At 50.4% G+C, this 15,443-nt stretch overlaps 1 protein-coding gene across 3 annotated transcripts in view; it reads left to right on the forward strand.

Annotated features, from left to right (window-relative positions):
- Nucleotides 1-555: 555 nt before the first annotated feature.
- LOC113155938 (protein shisa-6) overlaps nt 556-15,443 on the forward strand; it is a 64,875-nt gene continuing 49,987 nt past the window's right edge. For all 3 annotated transcript variants that reach the window (XM_026350687.1, XM_026350690.1, XM_026350688.1), the window contains exons 1-4: nt 556-586; nt 942-1,854; nt 3,554-3,714; nt 9,930-10,031. In XM_026350687.1, the coding sequence (XP_026206472.1) occupies nt 1,322-1,854; nt 3,554-3,714; nt 9,930-10,031 (796 nt within the window). In that variant the 5' untranslated portion in view covers nt 556-586; nt 942-1,321. The remainder of the gene's footprint in view (nt 587-941; nt 1,855-3,553; nt 3,715-9,929; nt 10,032-15,443) is intronic.

A 15,443-nucleotide genomic window follows, 5' to 3' on the forward strand; every position in this document is an offset into this window, starting at 1 on the left:
GTAGGAGTGTGCTTTCGATCATGTTGTTGCAGCAAAGTTAAAACACACTTCACTGGTAATTTAGTCCTATCAGCTCTCTGTAGCTGCCCAGGTGTCACGGCTTAACTGCTCACTAAAATGAATGACTTTATCGGTGTGGTAACTGAGAGGACGGCCAGTTCTCTGTTCCTGCAAATTGTCCAGCAGGATGCAAAACTCCATCACCGAGCTGCAGGTGCTGCGGAGCAGTGAGTGGAGGTGGACCATGTTCTGCGGACCGAGGTCTGTGCAGCCCATTTCATTTCAAAGTGTTGATGCCAATAACCAGGCTTGCTGTCTTGCTTGCTTGGGGGAGCAGCAGGAGGAGGAGGAGGTGATGGTGGGGTGCGGGTGGGGGGGGGGGTTTGCAATTTACCGATACTTGGCTGACTTCTGACGCCAGCACTGATGTGATGTAAGAGGCTGAGGGAGGGAGAAAGTGGAGAAGGAGGAGAGAAGAAGTAGAGAGAGAGAGAGAGAGAGAGAGAGAGAGAGAGAGGGTTCAGAGCTCTGATATTCTGCTCAGACCCAGACACACAGCAACTCCCCAGCGGGCATCCTGACAGAGGTAGGCTGGCGTTCACACTCCCACTCTTTGAATGAGAAACCCATTTTTAACAAATGCATTTGAATGACATTTCTTTTCACAAAAAGCGTTAACAGGATCTATCTCGTGCGCACAGTCAGCTGAGTGCAGTGATGGAAGGGTGTGATGTGTGACATGAGGAGAGCGGAGCGTGTTCGTTTGGAGGGTGTCCACGTTTCCAAGTTGAATGCGTCGTGCGAACTGCGAGGCTGCGATAAAGCTGACTGACATCTGTCAACTTATTTGGACATGTAGAAGCCTGCTAATTCATTAGTGACGTAGCTCTGACGTGAGGATCATACCTAATGAGCCCCTTTTGCCTTATGTGTTTCTCCAGCCTCACTTTGACTTGAGCACAACTGACTGGCTCTCCGGGATTCAGCACCTTGGACAGCGACGCGCCGCGGCTTGCACTCGCCGCTCAGCCCCCGGGGGGAGAGCGCGCAGAGCCGGGCTTCCATCAGCTCCCCTCCCCGGTCAGGATATGCTGCTCTCCTGCCGCCGCTCCCCGCCGGGTCGCGATGGGTTTTAGTTTGTCTGTTGCGTAACACCAGCAGAGAAATGCCCTCGACATCAGCCTGCACAGAGTTGTGCTCAACATGACGGCTGCGCCGGGCGAGCACGAGAAACTTGCACAAGACTCGACCTTTGCGCGACTGAACCACAGCTGAAGCGTCTTTGCTCCAACGTCAGACTCGAAGAGTTCCTCACGCCACCATGGGGATAAGGCACCTTTTGCTGCTGCTCATCTACCTGGACCCGCTGAGCGTGCTGAGCGCCGCCGCGCCGGGGGGGAAGAAACCCAAGCAGCTGCCCAGGAAGGCGCCCAAAGCCACCGCGGTGCCCACAGCCGTCCCGCCGCAGAAGACCCCGCAGCCGGCGCCCGCCAGCAACCACGACACCTGCCTGGGCTACTACGACGTGAGCGGCCAGTACGACAAAATGTTCGAGTGCAACAACACGGACCACCGCTACTGCTGCGGCACGTGTTACCTGCGCTTCTGCTGCGAGTACAAGAAGGACCGGCTGGACCAGAAAGCCTGCAACAACTACAACACCCCGAAGTGGGTGCAGACGGCCGCCCCGTCCCCCATCCCCACCGGAGAAACGTACGATCCGAGCATGGATCAGACCAACACGGCGGTCTACATCACCTGTGGGATCATAGCCTTCATCATAGTGCTGGGAGTGTCGGCCAAAGTTGCGTATGACAAAGCCACGGAGCCGCCTCAGGAAATGAATATACACAGGTAAGAGAGTGTGTGTGTGTGTGTGTGTGTGTGTGTGTGTGTGTGTGTGTGTGTGTGTGTGTGTGTGTGTGTGTGTGCAGCACAAGTCTGCACCACTACAGGAAAAAGAAGGGTCCCGTACTAAGATCATCCTGCACATAGACAGTGAGTGGACAGGCTGCACCACACGCTGAGCCCTATGCAGACATAGGTCAAAGGTCAAGGCTCCTGCCACATAAAGGCCCACAGTGCCTAACATACCTGACGTATGTCTATTGTATGCTGAGGTCAGGGTGTTTTGTGTGTGTGCTGCTGGCAGAGAGGCTGACGATGTGTGTGTGTGTGTGTGTGTATGTGTGTGTGTGTGTGTGTGTGTGTGTGTGTGTGTGTGTGTTTGTGTGTGTGTGTGTGTGTGTGTGTGTGTGTGTGTGTGTGCTGCTGGCAGAGAGGCTGACGATGTGTGTGTGTGTGTGTGTGTGTGTGTCTGCTTTAACAACAGATTGTTATCTAAAGCCAAACTGAAGAGAACCTTTTCAGATCTGATCCCCGAAGATCAAAAAAACCTGAAATAATTACGGAGGAGTTGAAAGAGAACTGTTGTGCAGCGATTGTGGTAGGCTGGTGTTCGTGAAGAGCGAGAGAGAGAGAGAGAGTGTGTGTGTGTTTGTGTGTGTGTGTGTGTGTGTGTGTGCGTACATCTGTTACGTGTGGGAGTGAGCTGGACTGATGGCCAGCATTAATATTGGATGTTTGTTAGTTTATGTTTCAAATGAAGTCCGTGCTGTTTCCAGTGAGTTAAGATGAATATAAAGGCGTCTTTAACGTTTGAATCCAACACACACAGACGTTTAGTCTGTGATGCAGAGCAGGTGTCCACACCTCGGCGTGACTTTCTGCAGGAGGACTGTGGCGAACAGGCTTCAACCAAGGCCTTCGCCACAGGAGAGTCATCATACATGAGTGGACGACATGTTCGACACTGCGGACACATCAGCGAACACACGTTACTTTCTGAAGATTGAATAGGGTTTTTTTTTTATTGGATGCATTATTTAATACTTGAGCACTATTAGGACTGTGAATAATGGATAGTGTTAATGTTGGGGCTGTGTCAAGGTCGAGTGACATGCATGCACCGCTGCACACTTCAGAACCGGAAGAGGGGTGAGAGGATGGAGGAGGAGGAGGAGGGGGGGGGGGGGGGGTGCAGTTAAAATATTAATTTAAAAGCAAATTACACTGGTGATGCGTTTGTCGTGCAAAATCTTCAACGCCGCAGAAGTAATTTGATTTCCTTTTTAAAAGCGATGCCAGAGAGAGAGAGAGAGAGAGAGAGAGAAAAGCAAACAAACACTATTTGAACTTTCTTTCATCACCGCTGCTTTCCTCTCTCCTTCCACTCGCGCCCCTCGAGGGCCCCGAGCCTTTCCAACGTGCACCTGGTGCAGTCTGAAAAACATTCAAATTCAACCCAATTAGACGAGATGCTCACGCATCCAACAGTGTTTCTTTCTGCGAAAGAACGTTCGGCGTGTTCCCAGATGCAAAAAGAAGAAGAAGAAGGAGAAGAAACAGCTCTGTCTGAACAATTAGCAGCCGGTCGACGTGCAGAAAACAGACGTGTTCTCGCTTTAGCTGCACCGAGAGAAAAAATAAAAAGAGAGACAGAACCTTTTAGGTGCAGTGTTAACTCATGTGCTGCTTTTGTTTTGGTTTCCAGGGCCCTTGCAGACATCCTGAGGCAGCAGGGGCCCATCCCCATATCGCAATACGACTGTGAGAACTTTGCAGCGATGAACGGCTCCCCCAAAGACAACACACCAGTCAGAACCTCGTCCAAGAACCACTACACCCCTGTTCACGGCTCCAAATCCAACCACGGTAAGAGCTCTCCTCTCCCCTCTGCGCACTCGAACATCTGAGGCTGTTCAGTCGATTAACCCTTTGTCTGTGTCGCCTTTCAGCCGTACCCACAGCATGTGCTGCTCTCGCTATATGTATTTATCATTTCTGCATCCCCTCTCCAAAGAGCACCCGCCGCGCTCAATCCTTTCAGCAGCGTAATCTCCAGTGTTAACATCCAGTAATCATCCGATTTGAGCGGGAGAGCGCGAGGGAGACAGCCACAGAGAGAAAGAAGGGCCCTGCTAGTGGAGATAATTACAGGCTGGCAAGGTAGCACGGCCCCGCATGTCTCTGACAGGCTGCAAGTGATGACCTCTCAGTCAGTCAGCGGGGGAATCAGAAGCGGCACACACACAACGTGATTTAACCCCACGATCCACAGAGCAGACAAGGAACGTAAATCTGCAATATGGGTGAGGACAGAGCGGGGGGAGGGGGGGAGGAAAGTGACCAGAGGAAGCCAGTGGGCGCAGGCAGGGTAACAGGCAGAGCAGGTGCTATCAGATGGAGAGAGACACTCTCAGGGGAACAGATGGAAAATAATGAGATATTACAAACAGAGGAATCGATGAGATGGAAAGAAAAACAGAAAAACAAAGAAATGGAAAAACTGGGTTTTGCATTCGTTAAAGCACCAGACAGATGTGCGCAGCAGCCAGCCCCTGCTGCCACCTTCCCAGAGCTGCTGCATCAATGATGCTTTGTGGAGCCTAGTGATGATGCAGCAATTAACAAACATGAGCACCCCTCACCCTCCATCACAAAAACCCCACCCAGAAAAAAAGAGTTGTCTCAGGGCAACAGCGGGAGATACGATCACGAAGCCGCGCACAGGATCAGATTTGTCTTGAGAATGGACGTCACAGTCCAGCGGGAGCTTTGACTTCATGGCTGTGATGAAGTTCTTCTAATAATAAACCATTAAAACACAATCCAGAGACTTCTCTGAGCGCGCTGGTGATGTAACGATGTCTCCTGTGCAACAATCCACGAGCGTTTCAGATGTATTTTAATGAACGCTGGTCTATTTGTCACTATGTGTGAATCACACTTTCAAACAAACAATAACATGATTCAGTACATCTGAACAGCTACAACGTGTACAGGCTTCTATATTGTAAAATATATATCATAGGAAAAAACAGTCAGGGCCACTCTTGGAGCGAGACTGTGGTTTCTGTACATTGAACACTGCACTGGTTCTTCTGCTCTCCATTTTGCTCTCGAGCTCTTTGTCTTGACAAATGCTTTTTTCTCTTTCTGCCATCAAATGTACCTGCGTCAGTGGTAAGATAAACATGGCATCATCCTGCGCTGGAAGTGACCCAGCGCTGCCGCATGAAAAAAATCACAGTTCAGGGATGAACTGTGTTGAAACGAATGATGAGTCAATAGAGATTTCTGCACCTAGATGTACAGATGTGACATCATGGCTGTGACACATGATCAGGCCGCCCCTGACACACAGTACACAACATCAATTCATCAATATCGATATTTAGAAATGTGAGGGTGTAAAAGACGTTCTGCCTCCTTGGGGCAGTGGCATGGAGCACCGTGTTACAATGTGTATGATTCTGCTGTACAAGCTGACTTTGATTGACCCCTGCTGCCGGCGGCACAGTGAAGTTGCATTAAGCCAAAACATCCCATCACCTGAGAGTCCCCTGCAGTGGTTATAGCTCATTTGAACTACTGATCAGCTCAAATCTACCTTCAGCTTGATTTGGGTTCACGCTGTCGTGCATGTCACGGAAGCGTGGCCTCTTTCTGCCACTTCTGCATCAATCACAGCACTGGGAGCTTTTTTCCTTTGCAGCAGCGTTCGCTGTGGTTGCTGCAGTCTGTGTTCATTCACATGCTGTAGTGCAGCGCTGCATCAGTCTGTTCCTAGCCGTGCCGCGGAGGGGACGGAGGGGCAGAGAGGCTGCGAGAGGCCTTCAGCTCGACCTTGAGTGCGTTTCCACTCAGTAAAGGTCAGGCGCCGCTTCATCTGTCGCTCTGCTTTTCTGTGACCACTTATTGTGCTTGCACACAATTGCTGCAAAGAGAACACGAGTTGTGCCTGCACAGATCAGTCTGCCCCCCCCCCCACCACCACCCCACCCCCCCCATCGGGGACCTCAGCAGTCCTGACGCGGCTGGATTTGAAAGGTGTTGACAGCCTGGGCGAGAGCTCGCCTAACGTGTGCGTATAAATTGGGAGCTGCACGCTGCTGCTGCTGCACAGAAAATGCATATTCACGTGCACTTAAATGGGGATTTGGCACAGAGCAGGAGGCAGGCCTCTTCAGCACAGGCTCCTCGGCCAGAGGCGGCTCTGCTGAGGACGGCTCTTCACATTGAGCCCCTTTTACATCAGGCAGAGAGATCTCATAAATCAAGTGGGCTACAGGGCCCGAGAGGACCCCATCAACTTCCATCAAGTTGGGAATAACATCCATTCCTCCTATGATCCCCAACATGTAATCACGCTCAGTCGCTGTGAGCACTAATCGCTTCTTACAGAAGTTTTTCTTTTCTTTTTTTTTATTATCCTCTGAGTTCTAAATATACGTGATTTCTTTTTTTCACACTGCAGGCTGTGTGTGGTGACACCGTACCCTTGGTGCAGTGCATTTTAGAATGATATATTCCTGTTTATAAAAAAAAAAAAAAGAAAAACGACCTAAAGCAAAAACAGTACAGACAGCATAATATGATACCAGCGCAACTTCTGCTGGATTTCTTCACATCCGCTCTGCATTGTTGTGGGCCCCAGATCCTCTTTTAGGTCGGGGTGTAAACACAGAGCGCCCCGCAGCCACAACAAGGAACAGACCCAGAAAAGGAGGAGTTACCTTTACAGGAGTTCGCCTTCGGTTAAAGTAAACAATAATGGCTTCTCTGAGTAATGCAGTTTGGGCCCACAGCTCTCTTCAGATGAACTTGATTTATTCCCCCCACCCACCATTTGCCTCTCTTTTTGTTTTTTCTGAAAAGTCTTGTTTCCTCTCTGACATTTTCTTAATGCACAGCACAGTGAAATATAGCTGTCAGGTGGTCCAGAGAGCAGCGGTTTCCTCTCAGCTCCTCACTTTTCCTCAACAAACACCAAAGCAGAAACGATTCTAGAATTAAAAAAAACAAAAAACAAAACCCACATTGGATTATGAGTTATGGGCCTCTGTGCACTGCACCAGTAGAAGCAGAGCGGCTGCGTTAGAGTGCGCGTGTGCTCGTGTGGAAGCTGCAAAGCCTTCAGCCTGTTCCCACACAGAGCTCCTGTGCGGTGGTCAGGGGATTTGAGCAGTCAGTTAATTTTTGTTGGAGAGGAGCAACCTCCCGAGCTTAAAGGTCAGCTGCTGTGGACAATTAGAGGTCGTGATGATAGAATAACATTTGCAGATATTTAGCAGCTTTGACATGACCTTCAGATATTTTTAAAGCATGTAGCTCTCTGTTTGTGTGTGTGTGTGTTGTTGTTGTTTCTCTTAGAGTTACCCAAACAATAAGTTTTGCATAAATAACAAAACTGTGATTTAATTACTTTAATTATTTGCCAATAGGCACTTTTTTATAATCATATTCACACACACACACACACTTCTCCCTTCTGCCCACAACCTCCCTCCAATTACTGCTCTACGTGTGCAGCTCTAACATCTCCGCTGTGACCTCGCTGGCTCCCCATTGGCCAAATAATCATTACCCACATGTTAGAAACAACATTTCTATGCTGACTGCATCAACAACTTTAATAGAAGCGTCCTCCTGTGTGCACCTGCGTTAAGGCTCAGCATCTGAGAGACCCCACCTAATTGTCTCCTGCCTACATCTCATTAGTGCCCCTTATTATACAGCAGGACCTTTGTCCCCCTGAGTATATAATGTACCTAGTGTATGCGCGCATGTGGGTGAGGAGTGTTTTTGATGTGAAACGATGGATCTATCAGCACCACTTGCCAGTAGCTGCACTAGTTATGTAGAGACCATGTGTGGTTCAGCTTAGTTAGGTTTAGTTTCATGAGGGGGCAGGGCAAGGGTTAAAGGAGAGGGGGCACGTGTTAGCCAAGGTGACATTTAAAAAGCTCCATTTTTTCCAGTGGATATCTCAGACTGAGAGAGCACTACGCAAAGATAAAGGTATGAGGCTCCGAGGTACTGAGCTCCGGCTGAATGACTTTATCAAGATGATGTACACAGCTCCATGTCCACTATTATCAGATCTGTATCTGATAATGCTGTAAAATCAGCATACCATGTAAAGTACCTCTTCCTGGCTGTGTTAAGTTTAATCGACCTTGGAGTCGCATAACCTTCTCAGTGCCAGCCACACAGCACAGCACCAAACGCCGCTCGAGTCATAATATAATTATCTTCTTCTTCACGTTTTTCCACTCCCAGAGGTAATTCAGAGGTGTAGGTGTCCAGTGAAGAAGCCTGATTAAAAAAATTATTAACATATGAATCCTTGATGCCCGCTAGCTCCACGCCGCTGATGTGATGTTCTCCAGGCTGATAAATTCACAATGCGCAGCTCCTCCCCCTCCAGGCTCCTCACGCCGCCTCACCTTAATGAGCTGGGAATGAAAGCGCGGGGGCGGAGGGGGGGAGAGGATTGAAGGATTGTCAGACTGAGGGGTTGTCACAGTGCACGGTGAAGTGGCCTACCAGCGGCAAAGGTGACAAAGGGAGACAACAACAGCTCGCGTGCGTGTCAAACACAGAATTGCTGCTATGATGGGAATGGGAAAATAACTCCTGCAGATACTCCATCTGCAGCCACGGAAGCAGCGGCGAGAGAGGTGTGATTGAGTTCAAAGTGCACCGGTATGTGGGTGGTGGAAACATATTACTTTTTCTTCTGGAGATCATTGCGCCGTGTTTGCGCGCCTGGTTCACATTTCCACTGTTCCCACCTCTCGATGTGCCTGAGGGAAATGACACCACGGGGACATTTTCTATTTGACACCTTGAATAAGACACAACTCGAGCCATTGAGAACATGATGGAGAAGCCCAGATGCTATTTTGTTCTCTTTACCAGGTGCTCTGGTGCATTTTATCTCTTTATTTTTAGCTTAGTGATGCCCAGCTGTTTGGCTTGTGAACCCTCAAAGGTGATTTTACAGTGATTAGTGCTGAAAGGATGAGTTGATGAGTCAGTCAATGGAAAAAACAGTCTGCAGCAATTTGACAATTAGTTAACAATTAGAGAAGTAATTCATGTGCCATATAATGTTTTTCCATGCATCACTTCTTGTTTCCAAGTCTTGGCAGCTTGTGAAAGTTCAATCACGTACTATTGGGAAGGTGTTCACCTCAGCTTTTCCTCCGGTATAAATATGTGGCTGCCACACTCAAATGGCTGAACTGTATTAAAGTGTATTGATAAAACTCTTTATCAAACTAATCATGTTTCAAAAGAGACTACTTCAGAAGCATTGTGTATTACAAGTATTTAAAATTTAAACCGACTTAATGTGTAGATGTGTAAAATGCGGTTGTAAAATCTGTAAATGACTGCTTGAAAGGACTTTAGTATCGGCTTTATGAGCTGAGCTGGTGTGATATCCTCAGCGGTGATAATGGACCTTATGATGCTCCTGCGATGTGTTTCCGTTTGTAAAACGTGACTCAGAGTCGTTTCTCCAGCGTCAGAGTGAGTTGTTTGCCTGTGAGGTGACATCTGAGTTGACTTTAGGTGAAATATTTGACATGAGAACTTGAACTGTTAGCTGCTGGTTTGCTTGACACTCTTGAAAAAGACATTTGTCAGCTTTGAGCGTCTGAGTGAAAAAATGCTTTAATGTGAATACTAATGTGTCTCAGGAATTTCTGACCACTATGTCTCCCACAACAACCAGTAATATTACATTTATTTAAATATCCAACACAACCAAAGTCATTTTGTCATGCTCATCAAAGTCATACATTGTAAGGTGTAAGACCTTAGAGAATATAACAACATTACTATTTAGAATTATGTTGAAAAGCAGTAAACTTGACAGTGGAGAGGAAACACTCCCTTTAACCAGGCTCAGGTGGGCGGCCATCTGCCTCAACTGGTTGGTGTGAGTGTAAAGAGTACCTCAGTCTGTAAGTATCTCCCCCAGTGGTTGTATCCGTGTGTAAATGTATGTATTGGCTGCATGTGTGTATCTGTGCTGACCCTGCACGTCTGCTTCTATGCGTGTGTGTGTGTAACAGGTCTTCACTATGGAAAAGAAAGCGTCCGGAGCAGCGGAGGCGCTGACCTTCACAACTTCATCTCCTCCGGCTTTGTGACGTTGGGTCGAGGCCATCAGAAAGGTAGAGTACCCGCTCTTTCTTCTTTTTCATTCTCTTTTTGTCACACAGGAGATTGAATGAACTTTTTTTTTTTATCCACCGGCTCTGTGCTGCATATCTGCCCAATGGTAAAGTCCTCCACTTACAATACTGACGATCAGCAACTAGACACCAACAGAGGTGAAATGTTTCCCGATTCAATTTCCCTCCCAAGTGACTCCTATGAACTCCTGCCTCTGCATTTTGCAATTAAATGCAAACAAACGCGCTCTTGCTGCCGAGGGAGAGAGGGTGGCTTCGAACTCGCTCGCACGTCCCCGACACACACCTACAATCGCAGCAGCTTGTTGGGGCCAGGGTTTCCCCATGGGTAATACACTGATTAGTATGCAGCCATGTTGGCCAAGCTCTTGTGATTTATTTCCATCCATTTGGGCTCCACAAATCAGGCCCAGCATGTGTGTGTGCATGTGTGTGTGTGTGTGTGTGTCAGCTTGCGGATGAGCGGCGAGCCCCTTTACCTGATACCACTTTCAAATGTTTAATTGAATGTGTTTGTTCCAGAGCAGGGGATGCTTTGCAATGTTTCATGGCGGCTGACTACTTCAGTAACAGCAATATTTGGTTCCAACGCTCCACACTGGGGCTCTTTCCACTTCTTGCTGCTGGTTTCCTGTTGACCATCATTTTTCCAGCAGCTGATGACCTGCCATTGCTGATAAATGGTCGTCAGATTTACGTGACGCTTGGCAGGGATGCGCAGCAGCTTTTCCTGCAACAGAAACTGATCATCTTTAACTTTGTTTCTCACTGTTAGGGCTTCTCTCTTATTTCTTATGAGGAACTGTCACATCTGTGTTTACATGAAATTAGCTGTTTTTCTCCTTGCTTTTTTTTTTTTTTTGTTGCTTCGTTTGTTTTCATCCCCAGAGGGGGTCCATTCACAATGGTATTCATACAGTATGCAGCAGCGGGGGGGAAAAAAAAAAGCGTGTGTTCTCTGTAGTTGTCGCCTACTCCTCCACCAAAGATGAGAAATGAGGAACAAAATGATTATGTTTTATGAATGCTGATTCTTTTAAATAGCCCCTCCCATGTGCAAATATCACAATGTATACTTGTCACAACAACAGTGTGGAGTATGGTTGAGCCTTTCAGCGTCTGTGCAACCAAGTCTGTTCTCAATTGCAGCGGGTAGCCTTTGATTCCTCTGCTGCAAAAACAAATGAATCGTGGCAGATTGAAATCTTGGAAAGGTCTGCTGACGCTAAAATATCCTGATAAAAAAAAGCATGTGAAGCATGTGCAAGATGCCTCAGTTCTTTAACAGTATTCTTCTTTCCAACGTCTCTGCTGCGGCTGTCTCGTGCCCACAGGCAGGTATTACAGTGAATTGAAACCTAAAATCAATGAAACACTGGTCTGAAGTTGAATGCTGGATGTTGCTGCTGCTTCTTGGCATCTTCAGCATTTGACTGGTGAACAATCACTTCAGGGCGGTACAGGGAAACAAACAATTTAACCAAGCCTCCCCCGCTCTCATAACCTCTTATAAGCACTCTTTACATCCATGAAAGCTGCATAGCGTCAGCTGCATTATATATTACTTATCTTCTCGACTGATTGAAGCATATAAATTGCTCCTACCTGCTGTATATTCAGCGTTTCTGACGCCAGAAAGTCATTTATCTTCATCTTTATCTGATTTACAAGGTGTCACTAACAGTGCAGTAAGTCAGTCCAGCTGATCTGCAGATGGACCAGAGTTGTGCACCAGTGGGTGAACTCGCAGGGATGAGATAGAGTCATGTTAAGGTTAACAACAAGTAAACAATCTGAATTAAAATGTTTTTTTTGTTTCGCTTTTTCTTTTTTTGAAGAGATTTGCACAGCTTGGTTTGCTCTGGCTGTGAGTAGCAACACTGGAAAAAGAAAATGCAAACACATATTCACTGGTCTGTGAGCGGAACAATTCAGTTTCCACATGAATCCGGTAGCAGATGTTGTCTTCTATCGCTGCGTCTCAGTTGGTTTTTAGCGTGTATATGTTTTGCCACGCTGACAGAATGGGGTTTAGCAGTCTGGATGTAGTCCTCTGGCTTGGGTAAGCATGGTGTCTGTTATGGAGCTTAATTAGACAGGCGGAAAGAGTGTTTGCTTGTTAATTATATGCCAAGCGCAGCCCTTGGGGAGGACAGGTGAGGTCAGGGGGTGTTGCTGAACGACAGAGCAGCTGGATGCTTCACATCTGTGTGGCGGCGTACGAAACAACCCCGTGCTGAACTCTGAACGAGATTAGCCGTGAGCAGTAGTGAGTAATAATTCAAACGCATCCAGAGTTACTTTGGCGTAGTTCACCTTTTTTTTGGTGCGCAACCTTCCCCTCAGCTCACCCTGTGTAAGTCTGCATCATTTAGCGGTGTCCTACATTTCCCAAAATGCCTATAAGCCACCTTTGCACGGCAGGTCATGAACTTTTCCAACGACCTCTGGTGCAGACAGAAATGGTTTTAGCTGTGTCCCGGTTTAATACTATACATCGGTTGTTCTTCAATATGTAGCACAGTCACACTGGAAAAGCGACAAAACAAGTTTTTATTCGGGAGCACGTGCTGTTGTTCAACTTAAATTGTCATGATTTCGGCCTGGCATCAGGCCAAGCTGAGGATTTCCCTCACTGCTCCACCTCACTCTCCCTCTGGACTCCGCCCACCAGCCAGTTCTCTCCCTCTGCTCTTGCCAATCAGCGGCATATTGGACTCACCTGTGTTCCCCTCACACTACATAAGCTCTCCTCAGACTTTCCTCCCCTGTCAGATCGTCGTCATTCCCCCTGTTGTTTCCCCAACCTGTCTCCAGCCTGTGGTTCCTTGCCTGTGTTCCTGCCTGTTGCTTTCCCTGACTGTTGCCCAACCTTGCCTGCTCCTGCTCACTCCTCCTCAGCCCTGTCTGCTTCCCCCCCTGGACTCTGGATTTTGTGCTTTCCTCTCTGGATTCCCTGGACTATGTTCCCCCCTCTGAACTCTGGACATTGTTACCTGTTCCCGTGAGTGTTTTCCTGCCATCGAGCAGTGGTTTTTGGTTTTGTACTTTGGTTCCTGTTTTGTTACTTTGTTCTCCGCCATCTGGGTAGTTTTCTGTTGTTACTTTGTCCTCGTGTTTTTGCCTATTTTTGTAGTGTCTGTTGACACCCCCTTAGTTTCCTATTAAAATCCTGTTAAGTTCATTCCTGCCTCGTCCCTCTTCTTAAGACTGTGACAGAACGATCTGACCAGACCGCGGCCATGGATCCTTATGATCCTTTTTACGGCCACACAAACCTCCCTCCCCGTCTTGATCATTACGGGCTTTTCCCTGAAGCACTGCAGCAGGACTATGCACACCCAGAGGATCATCGGGACTCACCTTTCTGGGGTACACGTCTGGTTATGGCCCCCAAACCAATCAGTTACCTGCAATCCAGATACCTGCGGCGGTTCCGCCAGAGGCGTCGGAATGCCACGGCCGCTCCAGTCAGCACGGCCCCAGTTCCTGCTCCAGTCTCAGTCACGGCCCCAGTTCCTGCTCCAGTCTCAGTCACGGCCCCAGTTCCTGCTCCAGTCTCAGTCACGGCCCCAGTTCCTGCTCCAGTCTCAGTCACGGACCCAGTTCCTGTTCGAGCTTCAGTTCCAGCCGCCGCAGCTGCTCCAGTCACAGTTCCAGTCGTCGCAGCTGCTCCAGTCACAGTTCCTGTCGTCGCAGCTGCTCCAGTCACAGTTCCAGTCGTCGCAGCTGCTCCAGTCACAGTTCCAGTCGTCGCAGCTGCTCCAGTCACAGTTCCAGTCGTCGCAGCTGCTCCAGTCACAGTTCCAGTCGTCGCAGCTGCTCCAGTCACAGTTCCAGTCGTCGCAGCTGCTCCAGTCACAGTTCCAGTCGTCGCAGCTGCTCCAGTCACAGTTCCAGTCGTCGCAGCTGCTCCAGTCACAGTTCCAGTCGTCACAGTTCCTGTCACCACAGCCGCTCCTGCCATCGCAACTGCCTCAGCTTCGGCTCCTGCTACAGCTCCTGTCCTCGCTCCTGTCCTCGCTCCTGTCCTCGCTCCTGTTCTTGATCCTGTTCTTGATCCTGTTGCTGTCACCGCGGTCGCCGCTACCCTGGTTGCTGCAATCACCGCTGCTCTGGTCACCACAACAACTCCTGCCCTTTCTCCAGGCGGGTCGACGCAGAGGTCGTCGTCGCCGTCTCTCCTGTCTCCAGGCGGGTCGACGCAGAGGTCGTCGTCGCCGTCTCTCCTGTCTCCAGGCGGGTCGACGCAGAGGTCGTCGTCGCCGTCTCTCCTGTCTCCAGGCGGGTCGACGCAGAGGTCGTCGTCGCCGTCTCTCCTGTCTCCAGGCGGGTCGACGCAGAGGTCGTCGTCGCCGTCTCTCCTGTCTCCAGGCGGGTCGACGCAGAGGTCGTCGTCGCCGTCTCTCCTGTCTGTTTTGTCTCCCCAGCCTCTCCTGTCTCCAGGTGGGTCGATGCAGAAGTCGTCGTCGCCGTCTCTCTTGTCTCTCCTGTCTCTGAGCGGGTCGACGCCGAGGTCGCCGTCATCGCCGCCTCTCCAGCCTGTCCCGTTCCTGCCGCCGGAGCATCCGCCCGGCGCTCCACAGCCGGCACTCCAGACGCCGGAGCATCCGCCCGGCGCTCCACAGCCGGCACTCCAGACGCCGGAGCATCCGCCCGGCGCTCCACAGCCGGCACTCCAGACGCCGGAGCATCCACCCGGCGCTCCACAGCCGGCACTCCAGACGCCGGAGCATCCGCCCGGCGCTCCTCAGCCGGCACTCCAGACGCCGCCGCCGGAGCATCAGCCCGGCGCTCCGCAGCCGGCACTCCGGGTCTCAGCTCCGCAGCCGGCCCTCCGGGTCTCAGCTCCGCAGCCGGCCCTCCAGGTCTCAGCTCCGCAGCCGGCCCTCCTGGTCTCAGCTCCGCAGCCGGTCCTCCAGGTCTCAGCTCCAGGCAGCCGGCTTCCGCTTCGCAGTCCGGAGGCACTCCTGGTCTGTTTGCCGCCTCCTGGCCGTCCGCCGGAGGCTCTCCTGGTCTGCTGGCCGCCTCCGGGACGTCCGCCCGCCGCCCTTCGGTCAGCGGCTCTCCTGCCGCCTCCCGGCCGTCCGCCCGAGGCGCTCCGGGTCTGTTCGCCGGCTCTCCTGCCGCCTCCCGGCCGTCCGCCCGAGGCGCTCCGGGTCTGTTCGCCGGCTCTCCTGCCGCCTCCCGGTCGTCCGCCCGAGGCGCTCTGGTCCTGTTCGCCGCCTTTCCTGCCGCCTCCCGGCCGTCCGCCCGAGGCTGTGCCTTCTGGTTCGTCATCTCTCTGGTCTTGGGTGCCGTTTCCTGGGCGTCCGCCTGAGTCTCCCCTGGTCTGCTGCGCCCGGTCCCTCCTCCTGGCCTCCCTCCGCCCGCCCGGCCTGGTGTTTGCGG

Source organism: Anabas testudineus, chromosome 19, assembly GCF_900324465.2.
Source record: "Anabas testudineus chromosome 19, fAnaTes1.2, whole genome shotgun sequence".
NCBI classification, from domain to species: domain Eukaryota; kingdom Metazoa; phylum Chordata; class Actinopteri; order Anabantiformes; family Anabantidae; genus Anabas; species Anabas testudineus.